The 24,427-nt window shown below is 36.9% G+C and overlaps 1 protein-coding gene across 3 annotated transcripts in view; it reads left to right on the plus strand.

Moving 5' to 3' along the window:
• The window catches only part of ZNF169 (zinc finger protein 169), a 55,809-nt gene that overhangs the window by 19,202 nt on the left and 12,180 nt on the right, over window positions 1–24,427 (plus strand). For 2 of the 3 annotated variants that reach the window (XM_019966612.2, XM_019966611.2), the window contains exons 3-4: window positions 16,948–17,074; window positions 17,633–17,728. In XM_019966612.2, coding sequence (XP_019822171.2) covers window positions 16,948–17,074; window positions 17,633–17,728 — 223 coding nt within the window. Of the gene's footprint in view, window positions 1–178; window positions 301–16,947; window positions 17,075–17,632; window positions 17,729–24,427 lie in introns of all 3 variants that reach the window. The other variant, XM_019966613.2, reaches the window with a different exon arrangement.

The following is a 24,427-nucleotide window of genomic DNA, read 5'->3' on the forward strand; positions in this document are numbered from 1 at the left end:
TTTAAAACTAGTTACTACACCACTATCATACCTTTTTTCACTTTAAAAAGTGAAAAAAATCACAAACATTTACATTCAAATCAGTAACTCTACTGGTTAAATCATTAATAGATTTTCACTATTCCATCCCGCTGTGTTTCTCAGTCATTAGAAATTTAACCTGTTCTCAATGTTTCAGAATTGTTTCTATGGGAAATTTTATTCATGAAGTGAATTTTGGACTTACCACAGAATATGGCCAAGTGAAGAAAGATGCCACCAAATATGGCCAGGTGAAGAGAGATGAGTGTTTTAGATCATGTGAGTTACAATTCTATAGTAGAGCATCTGTGGGTTTTTGTCTGCTTTTAAAACCATTGACAAGATGCTCTAACACCTTTGCTCTCTATTCTACTACCACTAGCTTTCCTTTCCCTCCTGCCAGATGTTTTTCCCTTCCCGTATCATAGGTTTTCTCCCTTTCCTTCTTATGGCATCTGTGTTCCCTTTCTCTCTACATGCCTCATCTTGATTTTTAGCCCTCTGCTTTTTTCATGTCTATTCTGAATCTTACTCATGTTTTCAATTTAATTTTTCTTTTACTTAAAAAATTTTTGTTTTGGCTGTACATGGATTTTATTGTGGTACACAGACTGTTTGGTGCATTGGCTTTCTCTAGTTGCAGAGCATGGGCTTAGTTGCCCTGAGGCTTGTGGGAGCTTAGTTCCCCAACCAGGGATCAAACTTGTGTCCCCTGCATTGGAAGGCAGATTTATAACCAGGGAAATCTCTAGATTTCTACTAGACCACCAGGGAAGTCCCTAAAGTTTAATTTTTTTTTTTTGATGTTACAAACCATAATTCACCCTGTGGATTAAATTTCCAGACAAGGACTTTAAAGTCTCTAATATTAGCTATACTCAGTGAGGAAAGGAAAATAGCATTATCAACTATCAGATAAAATCAACTGCTAGACAAAGGGAAAGAAGAACATTTTGGAATGATAAAGAGGTCACGTCATCAGGAGGACATAACAGTTAGGTGTGTATATACTTATTCAAAATAGCAAAACTTCAAAATAATTGCCAGAATTAAAGGGAAAAAAAGACTCCCCTCTGAGTAATTGATAGGACAACGAGGTAAAATTTAGTAAAGATGTAGATAATCTGAAGAAAACTAGCAACTGTGTTATCCTGGTTGATAGTTATAGAACACACCACCCTACAACTGTGGAATACACATTCTTTTCGAGTACATTTGGTATGTTCACCAAAATAGACTACATGGGGTTCTGTAAAGGAAATCTTAACAAATTTAAAAAGATGCAAAGAATACAAAGTATATATTTTGTGACTAAGAGAATTGTGTTAGAAGTCAACAGTAAAATATCTAAGTAAATTTCAAATATTGGAAATTAAACAACACAGTCCTTACTATCCTTACACCAAAGAAGAATAGGGAGGCCTGGTGGGCTGCTGTCTATGGGGCTGCACAGAGTCGGACACGACTGAAGCGACTTAGCAGCAGCAGCAGCAGAGAATATTTCAAACAGACTGATGATGGAAATACAACTTACCAAAACTTGTGGGAGGCTAACTGAGTAGTTCTGCCTTGCCAGCCTTCCAGCAGTGTCATCCATCACTCTTGGGGCTAACCCATGCCTAGTGTCCAACTTGACCCATGAAGTGTCCCTAGAGGGCCTGAGAGGAAGACAGTATTGCCGATTGGGCCCGCATATTTTCGCTTCCATTTCACTTTCTGCTCCTTATTGTGAAAGCTCAGGGTCTGTAATAAGCACTGAGGACATGCAAGTAGGCTTAGTAGTTGGGAATTTACTGAAACAAATATCCCAGAGCTATCACCTGCTTGCGTTCTTAGACTTGGATAGAGGCAGCTTATTGTAGCTACAGTGCTACCTTGCCAATTGGCTGATAAGCCACTTTGGACTTTATCTATATTTCTTGTTATCAGGCACATTGGGCCAAAACCCAAGGTCTTCTTTGCTTAATGAGGAAGATAACTTCAGGACAGAAACATCATAGGCTCTGCCTTTAATGGACTAATGTTGAATAGAAAATTCATGTATATAACATAAAACAGGAAATTCTGCAATAAAATGAAGACAAACCATCTTATTTTGTGAAAGAAGAAATCTCAGATATTGGGTTTCTTCATGGTACTGGGAATGCTCTTGCCGCATTGTCCTTGGGAGCCCGGTTTGGGGAAAGCTTGTAACACTGGCTTAGGTTGCTGCTGCTGCTGCTGCTAAGTCACTTCAGTCGAGTCTGACTCTGTGTGACCCCAGAGACTGCAGCCCACCAGGCTCCCCCGTCCCTGGGATTCTCCAGGCAAGAACACTGGAGTGGGTTGCCATTTCCTTCTCCAATGCATGAAAGTGAAAAGTGAAAGTGAAGTCGTTCAGTCGTGTCTGACTCTTCGAGACCCCATGGACTGTAGCCTACCAAGCTCTTCCATCCATGGGATTTTCCAGGCAAGAGAACTGAAGTGGGTTGCCATTGCCTTCTCCCTGGCTTAGGTTAGGTTTCTCCAATACCTTCCCTGAGAAACTAATTTATTTCTGGCAGGTGACCATGTCTCCCAAAATTCTTCAGTAACAAGAACCAAGGGATTTGATGAGTATAAGATCAGTCTAAACTCAGAATTTCCTACAAAGAGAGTGATACTTCAGGAAGAAGAACCCACATTTGTGGAAATGTGTCGTTTATGGCAGAGGCTTCAGATTCAGTTATGAGCTCAGGCAACATCAGAAAATTCATTCTGGTGAGAACCTTATATGTAGGATAATGGAAGTAAATGCTTCATTGAAAGCTCAAAACTTACTCAATATCAGAGGATTCATTCTCACTTGTAAAGAGAGAAACTTTACAAGTGTACTGAATATTTTAAAAGCATCAGTCAAAATTCTGATCTTTCACATTAGCAATTTCACACCAGAGAGAAACCCTATGGATGTCACAGTGTAGGAAAAGAAAGGATTCAAATCCATCCCAGATCTCTTTCAGCACTGGGTTGGCAGGGCCCCTTGAGCTCAGAGGGGTGACCCTGCCTCTGTGACTCTTTGAGAGCCTCTGATGTAAGCAAAGAGTGGCAGCCTTGTCCCTTGGCCTGTGGTGGAATTGGCAGCCCTGACAACTTATGAATAGCCTTTCTTTCCTTAGCCTAATGATAGCCTAATCATTCCCCATGGCTCAGACAGTAAAGTGTCTGCCTGCAATGCAGGAGATCCAGGTTTGATCCTTGGGTCGGGAAGATCCCCTGGAGAAGGAAATGGCAACCCACTCCAGTATTCTTGCCTGGAAAATTCCATGGACGGAGGAGCCTGGTGGGCTATAGTCCATGGAGTCTCAAAGAGTCGGACACAACTGAGCGACTTCACTTCACTTTCTTTCCTTGAAGGATAATGCATATTCACATTCTTCTTATCCCATCCCATTTTAAACTGCCTGCCTACTGACTATCCATGAGGAAGCCCTGGCACAAAAACTTTAAATCAAATATCTTAAATATGCATAAAGACCTAAAGGAAAATGAGGACATGGAATGAAAAGAACTAAGTCAACAATATTTGAACAAATAGAGTATCAATAAAGAGAATTTATAAAAGAGGACCATATAGAAGTCTTGGTGCTGCAAGCTCAGTAACTGAACTGAAAAATTCATTATAGGGATTCAACAACATATTTAAACAAGGAAAATTAAGTCTGTGCCACTTGGAAATACTTCAATTGAAGTTACCCATTCTGAGGAACAGAAAGAAAAGATTAGTAAAATGTGAACAGTTCTTGAAAGACCTGTGCGACACCATCAGGTTTACTTTACATACACATAATGGAAATTGCAGAAGGAAAGAAGAAAGAAAATTCCAAGAAATAATATCCAGAAACTTCCCATGTTTGATGAAAGACATAAATCTATACATCCAAGACACTCAACAAACTCCAAGTAAGATAAACTAAAAAAAAAAAATCCACATTAGGACATATTAGTCAAATTGTCAAAACCCAAAGACAGAATTTTGAAAACAGCAAGTAAGAAGTTGTTTGTTACCTGCAAAAGACCCTAAAATAGATTAACAGACAATTTTTCATCAGAGCCCATGGAGGCCACCAGTCAGTGGGATCACATATTTTAAATCTTGGAAGAAACACTGTGAACTAAGAATTCTATATCTGGCAAGTTATTCTTGAAGAATGAAGGATAAATCAAGATGTTAATTTAAACAAAACCTGAGAGAGCTCATTAATGATAGACCTGCTCTATAAAAACCCTGAACCAAAAAAACAAAACTTCAGGCTGAACTGAAAATACATTAGGTAGTTACTCTAAACCACTAGAAAGAGAAGTGAATGCTAGTGCATAAGCTAGTATAAAAGCCAATATTATTTTGCTTTTTTGTGTAGTTTATAACTTCTGCTTTTTCTATGTGGTTTCAGGCAAACACAGAAAGTATACATCTATATTAGTGAGCATACACGGTATAAAGATGTAATCTTGGACAATTAGAAAATAAGGGGAGTGGGATGGAAAAATATAGGAGCAAGAGTGCTGGTATACTATTGAAACTAAGTTAGTAGACTTTTACAAGTTAAAAATGTTAACATGTTAACCACTAAGAAACTACTTAAAAATACACAGAAAATTAAAGAAGGGGATAAAGGTGAAAAAAAACCACAAGGGAAAAAAATATTTTAAAAGGCAGCAATGGAGGAATTGAGAAACAAAAGACATACACAGAAAACAAATGGCTAAATGGCAAAGGTAAATCCTTCCTTTTCAATAAACACATTCAATGTAAGTAGTATAAAATCCCCAGTCAAAAGGCCTAGGTTAGCAGTTTGGATTTTAAAAAGAAAAACAAGATCTGTGTGTGGTTGTCTATAGGAGACTTACTTTAGATATATAGATATAAAGAGGTTGAAAGTAAGAATGGAAAGAAGTGAAAGTAAGAGTGAAAGAAAGAATGGAAAAGATGTTTCATACTAATAGTAACCAAAAAAGAGTTGAGATAGCTGTACTGAGACAAAGTAGATTTTAAATTAGGAAAAGATAACAAGATGAAGAAAGATATCATATATTGATAAAAAGCTTACTACAGAAAGAAGATATAATGATTATAATATATATCAATATATAAAAAACATATGGAATGACAATGGACAGAATTGAGAAAGAAAATAGTTATACAATAATGGTTGATGAGTTTAATACTCAGCTTTGTATACTGCATAGGGCAGCCAGATAGGAGATCAACAAGGAAAAATAGAACTTGAATCACACTATAAATCAATTGCACCTAACATGTACAGAACACACCACCCAACAACAATAAAATATATATTCCACTTAAGTGCACATCAAACATTTTCCAGGACAGACCATATCTTAGGCCACAGGTAAGTCAGTAAGTCTTAAGTTTGAAATGATTAAAATCTTACAGAGTAACTTTTCTGTTCACAGTGGAATGAAACTAGAAATGAATAACAATTTTGGAAAATTCACAAATATGTGGAAACTAAGTAGGACACTCTTAAACAACTAATGTATCAAAGAAGAAAAGTCACATAAAGAAAATACTTTGGGAAAAAAATGGAAATTAAAACATGACATACCAAAACTTATGGAATATGGTGAAAGCAGTGCTTAGAGGGAAATTTATAACTGTAAATGCACATATTAAAGGAGAACTTAATAACCTAACTGTATAACCTGTATAACTAGAAAAAGAAGCACCAAGTAAACCCAGGCTAGCAGAAGGAAGAGAAATAACAAAAGTTAGAGCAAAGACAAATAGAGAATAGAAAAATGACAGAGAAATCAAGAAAACCTAAAGTTGGTTTGTTAAAATGATCATCTAAATTGACTAACAAAAAAATAAAACTCAAGTTACTCTAATCAGAAATCAGAAATTGAAAACTTTATTATCAATTTTTTAAAGATATAAAGGATTGTAAGGGAATACTATCAACAGATATGCTGCCCAAGGTGAAATTAACACATTTTGAGGCATATACATTTCTATCTAAACTTCCTCAGTAAAGAATAGAAATTATGAATAGATCTATAATTAATGAGAATATTGGATCAGTAATTAAAAAAAAAACTCTCAACAGAGAAAAGATTACAGTGAGATGGCTTCAGTTATTAATTCTACTAAATATATAAAGAAGAGTTAAGACAAATCTTTCTCAAGCTATTCGAAAATATTGGAGAGGACACTTCCTATCTAATTCTGTGACAAATTACTCTGACTCCAGAGGTCTCAGACAAACAGTCTTCAAGAAAAGAAAACTACAAGCTAACATTCCTTATTAATATAGGGACAAAAGTCCTCACCAAGATGCTCTCAAAGTGAATCCAGCAGCATATTAGACCAATAGAGGTTTACAATGTGTTTTAGAATATTAATATCCTGTAATACTGCATTCAGAGAATAAAGTATAAAAACTGCATGAACATTTTCGTTGATGACAAAAAAGCATTTGACAAAATTCAGCATTCTTTTCATGATAAAAATATTCAGTAAACTAGGAATAGATGTAAACTTCCTCAACATGATAAAGGCCTTATATGCAAAAATCTACACTAATATTATTCTTACTGGTGAAAGACTGAAGAACAGTGCAAGATAAGGATTTCAGCTTTTGCCACTTCTGTTCATCATAGTACTGACAGTTCTAGCCATAATTAGGCAGAAAAAGAAAAGATCCAAGTTGGAAAAGAAGTAAAATTATATCTTCACTGAAGACATTATCTCAAATCTATACAACAATCCACAAAACGTTGTTAGAGCTGATAAATTAATTCAGTTTCAGGACACAAAATCAACACAAAAATGACAGTTGTATCTATTTGTTTCCAAAGACCTATTCAAACAGGAAATATATATTTTTTTAATTCCATTTGTAATGGCATCAAAAATAATGTTCTGCTATAAACTTAACCAAGGAGTCAAAATAAATGTTCACTGAGAAGTGCAAAACATTGCTAAAATTAAAGAAGACCTAAGTAAATGGAAAGACTTCCCATGCTTATGGATTGGAAGACAATATTCCTGCAAAGACAGTAATATCCAAAGTGATCTATGGATTCAGTACAGTCCCTCTCACAATATCTTTCATGTTTTATATAAATAGAAAAAAAAATCCTAAAATTCATTTGGAATCTCATAGGACCCTGAAGTCAAAAGAATCTTGAAAAAGGAAAAGAAAGTTGGAAGACTCACTCTGCTTGGTTTCAGTACTTAGTACCAAGCTACAGACAGTGACAGAAGTGTCAAACTGCCATAAGTATAAACATATAGATTAGTGGAATAGAACTGAGAGCTTAGCAAAATATCTCTTATATATGGTCGATTGATTTTTGACAAGGATGCCAAGACTATTCAGTTGAAAAAGAACAGTCTATACAAGTGGTGCTTGGACAACTGGATATCCACAACTAAAAGAACACACTTGAGATAAATGAAAAATTAAAAATCCTCTGCAAAGAAATAGAAGATACAATGAATCAGCATGTAGAAATTTCAGAACTGAGACATATGTACCTAAAAGAAAAAGCTCAATAGATTGACTTAACAGCAGGTTAGAGGTAACAGAGAAATTATTGAATTAGAAGACAGAATAATATAAATTACCCAGTCTGTGCAACAGGGAGAAAATGTAGTGGGAAAAAGATGAACAGCCTCAAGAACTGTGAGAGTATAACAAAGTATCTTAACATTTGTGTTACCACAGTTCTAGAAGAAGAAGCAAAGAAGGGCAGGGTTGAAAAAGTATTAGAATAATTAATGGCTGAAAAGTTCCTAAATTTGGCAAGGGACCTACAGATTCAAAAAGCTTAGTATATCCCAAACGTGATAAGCCCACTGAAATCCATGCCAAGACACATTATAATGAAACTGTTGAAGACTAAAAATGAAGAAAACATCTTGAAATCAACTGGAGAAAAATAACACATTTCTTACAGGGGAAGAAAACCGTTAGAATGGTAGTGAATTTCTCATCAGAAATGACAGAGGCTAGATGGAAAGTGATGCAATTTTCCAGGTGCTGAAAGAAAATAATTACAAACCCTGAATCCTATATGAAATAAAAATATTTTTCAGAAATGAAGGGAAATCAGGGCATACTTAGATAAAGGAAAACTCAGAATTTGTCTCCAGCAGATGAGGAAAGGCAATTTTATAAACAAAAAGGAAACAATAAAAGAGGGAACCTTGGAACATCTGTGTGCAGTAAAAAGTTAACATAGCAGTCTGTCCTTAGAAAGTCCTGCTGGTAAGACTATCTTTTGGCTAGAATGGGAATCTTGTATTTTAGGTGGATTGGCACCATTCCCGGAGCTAATAAGAATGGCTCTCTGTGCCTAAAACTATGCAAACAATGGGTTTATGCTTTTCTTCTAGTATCTTGAATTTTGGTATGTGCTAGGCAGAAGGTGCCTGTGTGACCAACCCACCATTTAAAAAGCTGGGCAGTGAGCTGCTAATGAGCTTCTTTGTGAAAACATTTAGCACATGTTGTTATAAATCCTTTTTGAAAGAATTAAGTGGGGTCATGTGGGGACTCCAATGGGAGAAAGAAGATTTGGGGTGTTTATTCCTGGTTTCCTCTGGATTTAATCTCTTGTATCATTTCCCTTTGCTAATTTTGCTTTGTATCATTTTGTTGTAATTATAGCCACTTGTGATAGGTTTTGTGCATCTTCCTAGTAAATATCAAACTTGGGGGTGGTCTTGATGACCCTTGGCACAATCAGGAAGAGAGTAAACATCATAATGAAAAATAAGCACTTTGCTTATGTATGAATTTTTCTAAACCTATTTTGATGGTTAAAGTAAAAATTATTACACAGCCTGAGGTGATTCTAAATGTATATAGAAGTAAACACTTAAGAAAATGACAATTTAAACAGAAAGGACAAGAGGATGTAATGGGAGGTAAAGTTTCCATACTTCAAACTGGTAAAATGACAATACAAGTAGACCAATAAGTTATGTGTGTATATATATATATATATATATATATATATATATATATATATATATAATGTAGCACCTAGAGCAACTACTAAAAAATCTACACAAAGAGGTACACTAAAAAACAATATAGATAAAAGAGAATGTTAAAAAAAAAATTCAAGTAACTGACAGTAAGTCAGTAATAAGAAAACATAAGCAGAGGGAACAAAATTAAAATGGTCTAAATACACCAACTAAGAGAGACTGGACTGGAAGAAACACAAGCTGGAATCAAGATTGCCGGGAGAAATATCAATAACCTCAGATATGCAGATGACACCACCCTTATGGCAGAAAGTGAAGAGGAACTAAAAAGCCTCTTGATGCAAATGAAAGTGGAGAGTGAAAAAGTTGGCTTAAAGCTCAACATTCAGAAAACGAAGATCATGGCATCCGGTCCCATCACTTCATGGGAAATAGATGGGGAAACAGTGGAAACAGTGTCAGGCTTTATTTTTTTGGGCTCCAAAATCACTGCAGATGGTGACTGCAGCCACGAAATTAAAGGACGCTTACTCCTTGGAAGGAAAGTTATGACCAACCTAGATAGCATATTGAAAAGCAGAGACATTATTTTGCCAACAAAGGTCCATCTAGTCAAGGCTATGGTTTTTCCAGTGGTCACGTATGGATGTGAGAGTTGGACTGTGAAGAAGGCTGAGTGCCGAAGAATTGATGCTTTTGAACTGTGGTGTTGGAAAAGACTCTTGAGAGTCCCTTGGACTGCAAGGAGATCCAACCAGTCCATTCTGAAGGAGATCAGCCCTGGGATTTCTTTGGAGGGAATGATGCTAAAGCTGAAACTCCAGTACTTAGGCTACCTCATGCGAAGAGTTGACTCATTGGAAAAGACTCTGATGCTGGGAGGGATTGGGGGCAGGAGGAGAAGGGGATGACAGAGGATGAGGTGGCTGGATGGCATCACTGACTCGATGGACGTGAGTCTGAGTGAACTCCGGGAGTTGGTGATGGACAGGGAGGCCTGGCGTGCTGCAATTCATGGGGTCGCAAAGAGTCGGACGCGACTGAGTGACTGAACTGAACTGAACTGAAGAGAGACTGACATCAAAAAAAGACTCTATATGCTATCTAAGTGAAGCATCAAATGTAACAGCATAGGCAGATTAGAAAAAGAAGGATTAAAAAGATTAAAAAGATTTTAATAAAGATAATGAAGATTTTAATTTTAATAAAGATTTTAAAAGATTAAAAAGAAGATGCAGACATTAGTCAAAGGAAAGCACGGGTTCCTATATTAATATAAAGTAAGATAAACTTCAAAGAAAATTCTCAGACACAAAGAACGGTAAGTGGGGTCACTTCACCAGGAAGACATAGGGGTCCTTAATGTGTGTGCATGGGCTTCCCCCATGGCTCAGTGGTAAAGAATCCACCTGCAATGCAGTGGAGATACCAGTTTGATCCCTGAGTTGGGAAGATCCCCTGGAGGAGGAAATGGCATCCCACTCCAGTATTCTTGCCTGAAACACCCCATGGGCAGAGGAGCCTGGTGGGCTATAGTCCAAGGGGTTGGAAAGAGTTGGACACAACTGAGTGACTAAGCACCAATGTATATGCATCAAATAACTGAGCTTCAAAAGACGTGAAGAGAAAACTGAAAGGAGAAATAGACAAATCAACAATAAGAGATTTCAACACTTTTCTGTCAAAGTTAGAGAATAATTAGGCCCAAATCAGTAAGAGCTCCACACTGTCAACCAATAGAATCGAATCAACATTTATAGAGCATTTCACCTTAGCACAATAGCAAAATGCATATTCATAAAGTTAACCTGGCATTTCCAAGGGTTCCATATCTGCAGATTCAACCAATTGCTGATCAAAAAGGTAAAAAAAAAAAAAAAAAAAAAATTTTGGAAAGTTCCAAAAAGCAAAATTGGAATTTTCTGTGACTAGCAACTGCTTACATAGCATTGACATTGTGTTAAGCATTAAAAGTAATCTAGAGATGACTTAAAGTATATAGGAGGATGTGTGTAGGTTACATGCAAATACCATGCTGTTTTATATTAGGGGACTTGGGCATCTGTAGATTTTGAGGGGAGTTCTGGAACCACTTCTCCATGGGTGCTGAGGGATGACTGTACCAACATAGACATTTCCTGGGCTCAAAACAACACATAAGACACAATAATTTGTTTACCTTAAGAAATTTTTAAAAATTTAAGTTGAACAAAATATGTTGTTTGACCACAATGGAATCAAATTTGACATCAATAAGAGAAAGTTAACAGAAAAATCTCTATAAACACTTAGAAAATAACAGACTTCTAAATAATCTGTTCACCAAAAATGATGTCCCAGGAGAAATCAAAACATGCATAAAAGTGAATGAAAAGGAAAATATGAGATATCAAAGTATGTGGGATGCAGCTAAAGCAGTCATGAGAGAAAAACTTGTAGCATTAAATGTATATGTGAAAAACAGGAAATCTCAAGTCAGCAATCTAGGCTTCAAAATGGCTGTCTGAGGAGGCCTTACAAATAGTTGTGAAAAGAAGAGAAGCGAAGAGCAAAGGAGAAAAGGAAAGATATACCCATTTGAATGCAGAGTTCCAAAGAATAGCAAGGAGAGATAAGAAAGCCTTCCTCAGCAATCAATGCAAAGAAATAGAGGAAAACAACAGAATGGGAAATACTAGAGATCTCTTCAAGAAAATTAGAGTTACCAAGGGAACATTTCATGCAAAGATGGGCTCGATAAAGGACAGAAATGGTATGGACCTAACAGAAGCAGAAGATATTAAGAAGAGGTGGCAAGAATACATAGAAGAACTGTACAAAAAAGATCTTCACGACCCAGATAATCATGATGGTGTGATCACTCACCTAGAGCCAGACATCCTGGAATGTGAAGTCAAGTGGGCCTTAGGAAGCATCACTATGAACAAAGCTAGTGGAGGTGATGGCATTCCAGTTGAGCTATTTCAAATCCTGAAAAATGATGCTGTGAAAGTGCTGCACTCAATATGCCAGCAAATTTGGAAAACTCAGCAGTAGCCACAGGACTGGAAAAGGTCAGTTTTCATTCCAATCCCAAAGAAAGGCAATGCCAAAGAATGCTCAAACTATCGCACAATTGCACTCGTCTCACACGCTAGTAAAGTAGTGCTCAAAATTCTCCAAGCCAGGCTTCAGCAATACGTGAACCATGAACTTCCAGATGTTCAAGCTGGTTTTAGAAAAGGCAGAGGAACCAGAGATCAAATTGCCAACATCATCTGGATCATTGAAAAAGCAAGAGAGTTCCAGAAAAACATTTATTTCTGCTTTATTGACTATGCCAAAGCCTTTGACTGTGTGGATCACAATAAACTGTGGAAAGTTCTGAAAGGGGAATACTAGACCACCTGACCTGCCTCTTGAGAAACCTATATGCAGGTCAGGAAGCAACAGTTAGAACTAGACATGGAACAATAGACTGGTTCCAAATAAGAAAAGGAGTAAATTAAGGCTGTATATTGTCACCCTGCTTACTTAACTTATATTCAGAGTACATCATGAGAAATACTGGGCTGGATGAAGCACAAGCTGGAATCAAGATTGCCGGGAGAAATATCAATAACTTCAGATATGCAGATGACACCACCCTTGTGGCAGAAAGCGAAGAAGAACTAAAGAGCCTCTTGATGAAAGTGAAAGAGGAGAGTGAAAAAGTTGGCTTAAAGCTCAACATTCAGAAAACTAAGATCATGGCATCTGGTCCCATCACTTCATGGCAAATAGATGAGGAAACGGTGGCTGACTTTATTTTTCTGGGCTCCAAAATCACTGCAGATGGTGACTGCAGCCATGAAATTAAAAGATGCTTACTCCTTGGAAGGAAAGTTATGACCAACCTAGTTAGCATATTGAAAATCAGAGACATTACTTTGCCAACAAAGGTCCATCTAGTCAAGGCTATGGTTTTTCCAGTGGTCATGTATGGATGTGAAAGTTGGACTATAAAGAAAGCTGAGCACTGAAGAATTGATGCTTTGAACTGTGGTGTTGGAGAAGACTCTTGAGAATCCCTTGGACTGCAAGGAGATCCAACCAGTCCATCCTAAAGGAGATCAGTCCTAGGTGTTCATTGGAAGGACTGATGCTGAAGCTGAAACTCCAGTATTTTGGCCACTTGATACGAAGAGCTGACTCGTTTGAAAAGACCCTGATGCTGGGAAGGATTGAAAGCAGGAGGAGAAGGGGACGACAGAGGATGAGATGGTTAGATGGCATCACCAACTCAATGGACATGAATTTGGGTAAACTCCAGCAGTTGGTGATGGACAGGGAGGCCTGGCATGCTGCAGTTCATGGGGTCGCAAAGAGTTGGACACGACTGAACGACTGAACTGAACTGAATCTAGGCTTCTGCCTCAAGAACTTAGAAAAATGAGAGCAAAATAAACTCAGAGGAGCAAATAGAAGGAAATAATTGTGATAAAGGCAGAAATCAATGAAATTGGAAATAAAAAGAATAGAGAAAAATCAGTGAAATAAAGAGCTGATTCTTTGAAAATAATAAAATTGACAAAACTTGTAAAGAAGACTAAAGGAGTAGGCACAAAATGCCAGTATCAGAAGTGAAACAGAAGTTATTACTACATACTCTGTAGCCATCAACAGAATATCCACCCATACATTTGGCAACTTAGATGAAAAGGGACTGGTTTCCTTGAAAAACATAAACTATTGTACTTTAACTCGACCAATATGGAATAGATAATTTGAACAGGGCTATAATTATTAGCCAAACCACAGAAACAACCTAAGTTGTTGACAATCTAAATGTCCATCAATGGATGAATGGATATCCATTGATGAATATATGTATATATGTATGAATGTATGTATATGTGTACATACATACAATGAAATATTATTTTCAGCCATAAGAAATCTTGTCACTTGCAACAACATAGATGGATCTTGGGGGCATCGTGCTAAAAGAAAATAAGTCAGAGAAAGACAAATACTATATGCTGTTATATATCTTTAGAAAAGAAGAAAAGGTTACATATAGAGAACAGACAGGTGTTGGTGGTAGCAGGAGGTGGGGGGGGGGGGGGGAGTAAATGAGTAAGGGGGGTGAAAAGGTATAAACTTCCAGTTAGAAAATGAATGTCATGGGAATGTACTGTACATCATGGTGACTACAGTTAGTTATGTTGTATATATGAAAGTTGCTAAGAGAATAGATCTTAAAAGTTCTCATCACAAGAAAAAGAGTTTTGTAATTATGTATGGTGATGCATGTTAACTAGACTTATTGTAGTGATCATTCTGCAATGTCTACAAAGATCAAGTCACGTTGTACACCTGAAACTAATATAATGTGATATATCAGTTATACCTCAATTAAAAATATGATAAAAGAAAAAAGATAATCCAATTTATAATTTTAAAAACTCCTACAAAAGAAATTTATAGGCCCAGGTGATTTAATGCAGAATCTGCCAAATTTTCAAAGGAGTCTTAAACACAAATGCTACATGATTTTTTTTCAGAAAATAGGGAGGAACACTTCCTAATTCACTTTGTGGAGCAGATATTATGCTGGTAATAAAATCGGACAAGAACAATAGAAAAAAGAAAACTACAGTCAACATTTCTCATGAATATAGACATGAAAATCCTTAAATTATTATGCAGATTAAATTCAACAATATGTAGAAATAATTGTACACCGTTATCAAGCATGGTTTATTCCAGGGACACAAGACTGGCTCTGTATTTGTAACTTAATCAGTATAATCCCCCATATTAACAGGCTAAAGAAGAAAAAGCATGTGATTATATCAGTTGATGCATTATAGTCATTTGGCAGAATACAATAAACATTTGTGGGAAATGTAAAAAACACCTTAAGATAGAAACGGGAACTCCTTTACTTGATTAGGGACATCTACAAAAAAATCTGTAAGTAGGATTATTCTTATTTTTTTTTAATTTAATTTTATTTTTAAACTTTACATAATTGTATTAGTTTTGCCAAATATCAAAATGAATCCATCACAGGTATACATGTGCTCCCCATCCTGAACCCTCCATAAACATATACTTAATATAAAATTTTCACCATTTTAAAATGTCCAGTTCAGTGGCATTGTTTATTCACACCGTTATGCAGTCATCACCATTCATTTCCAGAACTTTTTCATCTTCCCAGGATAAAACTATCCATTATATAATAACTACCTGTTCCTAGCCCACTCCCCCTCCCAGCTCCTGGTAACCTCTGTTTTACTTTGTCTCCATGAATTTGCCTATTTCAGGTACCTGCTCTAAGTGGAATCAAACAATATTTGTCATTTGTGACTGGCTTATTTCACTTAGCATAATGTTTTTAGGGCTAATCTCTTGATTTAACATGTATCAGAATTTCTTTGCTTTTTAAGGCTGAATTATGTACAGTTATGTGTATATATGTACTGCATTTTCTTATCTGTTTGTCTGTTGGTGGACATTAGGGTTGTTTCCACCTTTGGGCTATTGTGAATAATGCTGTTATGGACATTGGTGTATGAGTCTATTGAATTCTTGCTTTTGATTCTTTGGGGGTATACACCCATGATTCAAATTGCTAGATCATATGATAAATTGAAATTTTTTTAATTGATATATTTAACTTTTTGAGGAACTGCTAAGCTCTTTCCCACAGAAACCACATCATTTACTTTTCCCACAACAATAAATAGAGGTTCTAGTTTCTCCATGTGTGTGTGCTCAGTCATGTCCGACTCTTTGTGACCCCATGGACTGTAGCCTGCCTGGCTCCTCTGTCCATGTAATTTTCCAGGCAGAAATACTGGAGTGGGTTGCCATTTCCTACTCCAATTTCTACTCCAGTTTCTCCACATCCTCCCCAAATGTTCTTTCCTGTTTCTTTGGTAATAGCTATCCTAATGAGTGTGATGTGGTATCTTTGTGGAGCAGTTTTTTTAATGCTTTGAGACATTATGTTTCCTTCTCATATCAAGTACAAGGCAAGGATGTCTGTTCTTACCACTCTTATTCATTACTGTGCTAGAGGCAAGAACAGGAAATAAAATACATATAGATTATAAGGAAAGAAATCTGCCCCTGTATGCAAATCCTCTGATTGTCTACGTAGGAAATCTTAAGGAATCTAGGAGAAAAAAAACCCCCGAGAGTTAGTGAGTTCCACCAGGTTGCCAGATTCAGGATAAGCATACAGTTTATTACTGTATCCTGGCAGTTGTTCTGTATCATGAACAATTGGTCACTGAACTAAAAATACAGTATCATTAAAATCACTAAAAAAAGAAAAACAAAAGAATTTTTAGGTATCAGTTTTTTAACAAAGCATATGTGGATTTGTATACTGAAAACCACAATAGCTGTTGAAAGAAATCAAAGAACATCTCGGTAAATAGAAAGACATCTCATCTCATGTTCATAGATTTGAAGAGTCAACATGATAAAGATGTTGGTTCTTCCTAAATTGATATACAGCTTTAATGCAAATCTTGTCCAAATTCCAGAAACATTTTTTAGTAGATACAGGTGAGATTATTCTAAAATTTTTTGTGAAAAAGCATATGGCTTAGAATAGCTAAAATAATCTTTTAAAATGAAGACTAAAGGAGGAAGAATCCATTTATCTGATTTCAAGACTTATGGTATAGCTACATTAATCAAAACAGTGTTTTCCACAGCATCATAGATTTAGAGATTGATAGAACAGAATAGAGAACCCCTGAATAGACCCCCAGCAATGTGGGAAGAGGTTTAGTAGTCTTAAATACGTGGCAAAGGATTCTGGTTGAAAGCAGGGTCTATGGATCTCACCTGATGTTCCATGCCAGCCTTATTGCTGCCTCAGCCCTGGTTGGTAACTTAGGTTAAGTTGACTGGTGAGCCTGTGTGTTTTCTGGGTGAGCAAGGATGTGTTTGTGTTATAGGCATTAATGGCCTTCAGGGATGTGGCTGTGGCCTTCACCCAGAAGGAATGGAAGCTACTGAGTCCTGCTCAGAGGACCCTGTATCGGGATGTAATGCTGGAGAACTACAGCCATATGGTGTCTCTGGGTAAGGATGACCTGTCCCATGTCTCAGACTCTGCCTGTAGGCCTCTTAAGATTTAATGGAGTAGCCACCATGCTTTTGGCTCAGAAAGAAACATGTGTTTTCTCTATACCTCAGAGAATGTCTGGATTCTGTAGAGTTGGAAATGGTGAAGTTGTGCATGTGTGTGTATTTGTGTGATATGACACTGCATTTCTAGGCCCCTTCTAAGGCCAGGCCCTCCTTAAAACATGTACAATATCATAAAAAAAAAATAACCAACCACAATAAATGTAGTCCAGTTAAATAAAATAAAATTAAAAAAAAGTGATCTTACTTCAGACGGCAGAGTATTTATATTCATTCAAGCACAGGGGAGAATCATACACTGCCTTTAGATCTGGGATTCCTCCCGCCCCTTAGTCATCTTTTCTCAGCATTCAGAGAATCTTTGTCCCCATCCATGCCCCCTGCCTGGCTTTCCTACCCGCTTCTGAGTCATTGCATTCCCTGACTGAATTCTGTGATAGCCTCTTAAGTCACTAACCGAAGGTCACCTTGATTTTTTTCCCCTGTGAGTAGGAATTGCCTTTCCTAAACCAAAACTCATTATACAACTGGAACAAGGAGACGAGCCCTGGAGAGAGGAGAGTGAATGTCTTCTGGACCTTTGTGCAGGTAAGTGGAAAACAGCAGGCAGACAAGGATCAGGGCAGTGAGGTGCTCAGCAGGTAAGGAAAGAGGAGCATTTGTAAGCTTCTGAGGAGGAAGCTCTTCCTCAGGCCTGCCTTCCATGCCATCCTACTTGGCCCAGAAAGGGCTTCCCTGGCCACCCCCTCTTTCCTTCCCAACAGAGCAACATCCACTCACTTGGTGTCCCTTGTCCAACACTTCTAAGATCTTCCCATTCTTGAACTTTTGTTAGCTGACCTGATCTTGAACATAACACTTGTCCTCTGAGACTAAGTCATCTATCCCTGCTAGATTCTGTCCAGTTTTTGTTTTTAAACTGGTAATGTTTTCATGTAGCAGTTCTACCCCATAAGTTCCCATAACTTTGTTTCTTTTATGATGTGTTATTTAAGATTATAACAGAGAGTGAAGAATTACACAATGAGTGCCAGTTTGCCTTCCATGCAGCCTAAGTGGTGGTGGTGATTTAGTCGCTAAGTCATGTCTGACTCTTGCGACTCCATGGACTGTAGCCCACCAGGCTCCTCTTTCCATGGGATTTTCCAGTCAAGAATACTGCAGTGGTGTTCTGCTGAAAGTTTTCACTTTTGTCTCAGGTTCAAAGGATTTCTTAACAAAATAAGCCATGCATTATATGCAAATAAATAATAAAAATATTTATTAGAGAATTATCTGGCTTACTTTCAATATACTAACATTGAAAGAAAAATGAAAGAGAGCAGAGAATACATCACCAGTTTGGATTTTCACCAACATTCAGACTTAAACAGTGCTAGGAAGTCCCATGTCACAGCACATCTGGAGTCCCAGTTGGGAAAAGGTCCCAGGTAGAGTGTCTGCTCTGTGGGTGAGACTTCAGAGATTGCAGTTTGGGGTTCCCGTTTATAATCCCAGGATGCAAACAGGATACTCATCATCAATCTGTGAGCAAATTGCAGGTCTGGTTTCATGTTATGCTGTTTGTTTTGTCATGTAAAACTTGGAGTGTTGTTAAGCTCAGGGCTTGGTTGGCCAGGCCCCCTCCAGGAGCTTAATAAATTCCAAGATCTGCTCCCTATAGATATCTATTGTGTTTCTCTTCTGACACTCACCGCAGGTGTGGCTGACACCCACAGCAGCAGTCAGGGCAGTGTCCAGGTAGGTCAGAAGCCAGGTCAGAGGCCCGCTCTGCTCTTTTGCCTCTGAAGCCTGGACAAGACTACTTCTGTTTTATTTCTCTAACAAGTGGGTTGCCATTTCTTTCTCTAGAGAATCTTCTTGACCCAGGGACTGAACATGGGTCTCCTGCACTGCAGGCAGATTCTTTACTGACTGAGCTACCAGGGAAGCTTGCAGACTAAGAAATATACCATTATATAAGACCAGGTGATAGCCAATACCTTTCCTGGTTGTGTCCTGCTCCTTCGCTCCGCCTCTGGGAATTCGACTTGTGCATTAGCATGCCTGTGACTGCCCTTAGCTTTTTTATCCCTTCAGTGGATCTTTTAACCATATAGAGAGTTCTTTTGCATGTTGGTAAACTTTTCTGCACATAATACCATATTGTATACCTCCTTCACCAGCTATATGTGAGATTCGTATTAAAATGTGCAAGTTTAGTTTATACTTTTAACATTTGTTATATATTGATTTCATTATATGGATATTTTAATGCAGTTGAATTATCATTTCTCTTCTTTTGGACATTTGAGTTATTTCTAATTTTTGTCTATGAAATAATGTTGCTGTATATTCATATTTCTTCTTTGGAAATGCATGCAAGGGTTTCTCTCAAGATGCATACCTAGGAGCACAGAGACTAGTTCATGGGTGTGGGTAGCCTCAACCTGATTAGGTTATACTACATGTGTTCTGAAGCTGTTCAATGCCATATTACACTCCCAGCAGCAGTGATGAGTTCTTGTTCCACATCCTCACATTTTTCACCCATCTGTTTGGTTTGTGGTGAAGTATCATAGGGATTTTGCTTTCCAGAGAGCATGAGCATCTTTTCCTGTGTTGACTTGGTCATTGGTGTTTCCTTTTCTGTGACTTGTCTGTTCAGGATATGTTCCTACTTTTGATTTGGGCTATTTCTGTTATTGAACTGTAGAAATTCAATATACATTCTGGGAATATTTAGATCTTTAATCCAGGTGGAATTAATTTTATGTGAATGTTGGGAGGTAAGGATAAATTTCTGCCTTTTTTTTCCATTCTTTTATTTTCAACATTCTTGGCATTTTATTTTTTGTTATTTATTTTTGCTTCTAAATACAACCATATATCTATAATTATACTTTATAGCAGACTCAATGCTTTTTTCTTTTAAAAAAAGAACTATTATTAAACTATAATTATAATACAATAGAAAAATATTATTATGGTATAAGGTATGATACCTTATACTAGGAGGTATAAGGTATGATGCCTTATGCTAGGAGGTATAAGGTATCATACCTTATGCTAGGAGGTATAAGGTTAAATTTGTTAAGTTTTGATATCTGCACAGTCATAAAACCATCACGATAATCCAAATTCTGAGCATACCTATCACTGCAGAGTTTCCTTGTGCCTTACTATAACTTCTGTCTCCTGCCCTTCCCTGTCCCCTCCTCCCTCCCTTACCCAGGTAGCCATTGACTGCTTTCTGTCATAGATTTGTTTGCATTTTTAGAATTCATATAATTAATCATGTTAATTCTTTCACCCAGTATAATTATTTTGAATTTTATCCATAATGTTGGGTGTGTCAACAGTTCATTTCTTTTGATTGCTGAGTAGTAATTTAGATATCACAATTATTTAGCCATTCATGGGCTAAAGAAATTTCAGTAGTCTCTAGTTTTGATGAATACAAATAAAGACTATATGAACATTCATGAAAAGTATTTGTGTAAGCATATGCTTTCATTTCTTTTGGATAAGCACCCAGGAGTGGAGTGGCTGGGATGAATGTTACAGGGGATATTTAATTTTTAACAAAACTCACCAAGTAGCTGCACTATTTCACATTCCCACCAGCAGTGTGTGAGTTCTGAATGCTTCACATATTTGTCAACACTTGGTATTATGATTTTAATTTTAGACATTTTTATAACTGTGTAATAGCATCTTATGTGGTTTTACCTGACATTTTCTTAATGACTTGTGATCTTGATAGTCTTTTCAAGTGCTTATTTGCTGTCTGTATATTTTCTTTGGTGAAATGTCATCTCAAATCTTTGGCCAATTTGAAAAGCTGGTTTCTTATGTTTTTATTGAATTTTGCAAGTTCTTCATATAGTCTGTATAGAAGTCCATTATTTGATTTGTAAGTATTTTCTTTGTGGCTTGCTTTTTATCTTCTTGGTTGTTGTTGGTTGTTTAGTCACTAAGTTGTGTCCGACTCCTGTGATGGACTGTAGCCTGCCAGGCTTCTCTGTCCATGGGATTCTCCAGGCAAGAATACTGGAGTGGGTTTCTATTTCCTTCTCCAGGGGATCTTCCCGACCCAGGGATCAAACCCAGGTCTCCTGCATTACAGGCAGATGATTTACCAACTGAGCTATTATCTTCTTAGTAGTGTTTTTCAATGAGAATTTCTTAATTTTGGTGAAGTCCAAGTGTAAATTTTTCTTTCATGAATTTCACTTTTGGTGATTTATTTAGGAAATCTTTCCAAAATGAAGGCCAAAAAAAGTTTCATATATTTTTCCTTTTAAAAGTTTTATAATTTTTACTTTTCATTTAGATCTAAGTCTTATTTTGAGTAAATTTTTTTACTTGATACCAGGTCTGGATTTAAGTACAATTTTTGTTTTTTCTTCTTCTTTTGTATACAAATATCCTATTTTTCTAGCACTATTTATTGAAAAGACAACCCTTTCTTTGAATTTCCTGTGCACCTTTGTGTAAATTAATTGTGTATGGGTCTATATCTAATATAAACTCTATTTTTTTCCACTCTTCTCTTCATCCATCTTGATGCCAGTACCACATAGTCTTGATTACTGCAGCTTTGTAAGAAGTCTGGAACTTAGTATACATCCTCAAACGTTTTTTCTTTTTTAAAGTCGTTTTACTTGTGCTGGATTCTTTGCATTTCCACATGGATTTTAGAATCAGCTTGACAGTTTTCAACAAAATGCCTGTTGGAATATTGATTAGGATTGAATTGAATCTACATCAATTTGAGGAGAATTTACATGTAAATCATATACTCTGTCATCCAGAACATGAACGCAGTCCCTCTATTTTTATGGGACTTAATATTTGTCAGCATTGTTTTGTAGTTTTTCATACAAAGGTCTTATGCATCTTATCAGATTTATCCCTCTCTGTTTCATATTTTTCATGCTATTTAAAGTACTTTAAAATTTCAATTTTTTGTTGATAGCATATAGAAATAAAATTAATTTATCTATACTGATCTTGTGTCTGGTAAACTTGCAAAACTTCATCCTAGTAGCTTTGTAGGTTCTATATGATTTTCTACACAAATGACTAATTATTTGTAAGTAAGTATACTTCACTTCTTTCCATTCTTTGTGTCTTTAATTTCGTTTTCTTGCCTCATTGCACAGGCGAGAACATGAGTGCAATGATGAATTTAAATGGTGGCGAAAGGGGACATCCTTTCCTTGCTCCTGATCTTATGGGGAATGCTTTCCTCCTAAGTGTAAGTTTTATAGCTACTCTTTATCAGCTTGACAAGCTTCCTTTCTATTCCTTGTTGATGAGTTTTTACTGGGAATGGGTGTTGGATTTTGTCATTTTTTTGTGGCATCTTTACAGATGATCATTGTGTTTTTCTTTTTTAATCTTTTATTATAATTTAGTAAATTATACATTTTTGTTGTTAAATCAGCCTTTTATTCCTGTTAATACAATGCACTGACATTCATATTTCATCAGTTTTACCTTCATTTTGTGTGTATGTGTATATTTTTTTAGTTCTTTGAAATTTTATATATGTACATTTCTGTAACTACCACTGTATTCCAAGATACAGGACAGTTCCATCACAAGAATCCCCCTTCTGCTACCCTTTTATAGTCAGAGCCTACACCCTCACTCTTCCCCTCTCTTCATCTGGCAACCACTAATCTGTTCTCTGTCTCTATAGTTTTGTCATTTCAAGAATGTTATATAAAAGAAGTCACATCATATGTTACCTTTGGAGATTGTTTTTTTTTCCTTTTGATATCCATACAAATTGTTGTATGTATTAGTATTTTATTCCTTTTATTGCTGAGTAGTAGTCCATGGTATGAATGTATCAATACTACAGTTTGTTAAACCATTCAGGAACATTAGAGTTCTTTATATTTTTGGCTATTAAGAATAAAGTTGCTGTGGACATTTGTGTGTAGGTTTTTGTGTGAATGTATGGTTTTTGTTTCTGGCATACATGCCCAAAAGTGCAAGTTGCTGGCCTATATGATAAATATAGGTTTAGTTTTATAATAAAATGCCATACTCAATTTCCAGAATGGCTATCCCATTTTATATTCCCATCAGCAGTGTTTGAGTGATCTGGTTTTTCTGCGTTTGTGTCAGGATTTGGTGTTAACACTATTTTTTTTTTTTAATTGTAGCCATCCTATCAGATATCTAGCAGTATCTCCTTAGTTGGTGGGAGTAAGAAGTTTAGTACAAGCAGTTCTTCTCTGAGGAGAGCTGAGTTGCTCAGTGTATCTGAGTAAGTTCACTGTAGCAAGGCTTTCGGAGAAGGCAATGGCACCCCACTCCAGTACTCTTGCCTGGAAAATCCCATGGGTGGAGGAGCCTGGTAGGCTGCAGTCCATGGGGTCGCTAAGAGTAGGACATGACTGAGCGACTTCACTTTCACTTTTCATTTTCATGCATTGGAGAAGGAAATGGCAACCCACTCCAGTGTTCTTGCCTGGAGAATCCCAGGGTCGGGGGAGCCTGGTGGGCTGCTGTCTATGGGGTCGCACAGAGTCGGACACGACTGAAGCGACTTAGCAGCAGCAGCAGCAGCAGCAAGGCTTTATTCTTCTTGCAAAGAGACTTGCATTCTCCACATGGATAGATTAAGAGCTTATGAGGACCTGTTCATAGGTGGTTATTGCTGTCATTTTGTGAGGTCTTCCTGGCATGTCCTTAGCATCTACTTATTCTCCTCAGACAATCATTTTCCCTGAGTGGTTGGCAGGTGTGAGTGTGTCTTAAGATCTAATCTAATCTGATCACCAAGTGGTTCGGGCAAAGACAGTCTAACAAGTGGTGAGAGGAAAGACATAGTTTCTTCCTAGGTTAGCTCATACTGGTGATGGGCAGGCAGGGACCTACAGACTCAAGTCCAGGGTGTCCACTTCAGCATCTTTGAACACTGCAGTTTTAAAAGGGCCAACTTCTGATAGTTCATTTCAGCTTGGTGGGTACCATGAAAGTTGATTGGCCCCAGGAATAATGGGTAGCATGAATATTATTAACTAGAGTTGTTTGTTTCTTTTAAGGTAGAATTTACTGGAAATGCAACATTTTAAGTATACTAGTCTGTGAATTCAAATAATGCATACATCTCTATAACACAAACTTTATCAAAATGCACATTACTGTTATCCAGATAGTTCCCTTGTGGCCCATCCCAGTAAACCCCTGCTCCCACCCCTCAGAGGTACCACTGTTTTTTGATTTTATTTCACCATAGATTAGTTTTGCCTGCTGTACAATTTTGCATAAATGGAATCATATAAT

This window comes from Bos indicus, chromosome 8 (assembly GCF_029378745.1).
Source record: "Bos indicus isolate NIAB-ARS_2022 breed Sahiwal x Tharparkar chromosome 8, NIAB-ARS_B.indTharparkar_mat_pri_1.0, whole genome shotgun sequence".
NCBI lineage: Eukaryota > Metazoa > Chordata > Mammalia > Artiodactyla > Bovidae > Bos > Bos indicus.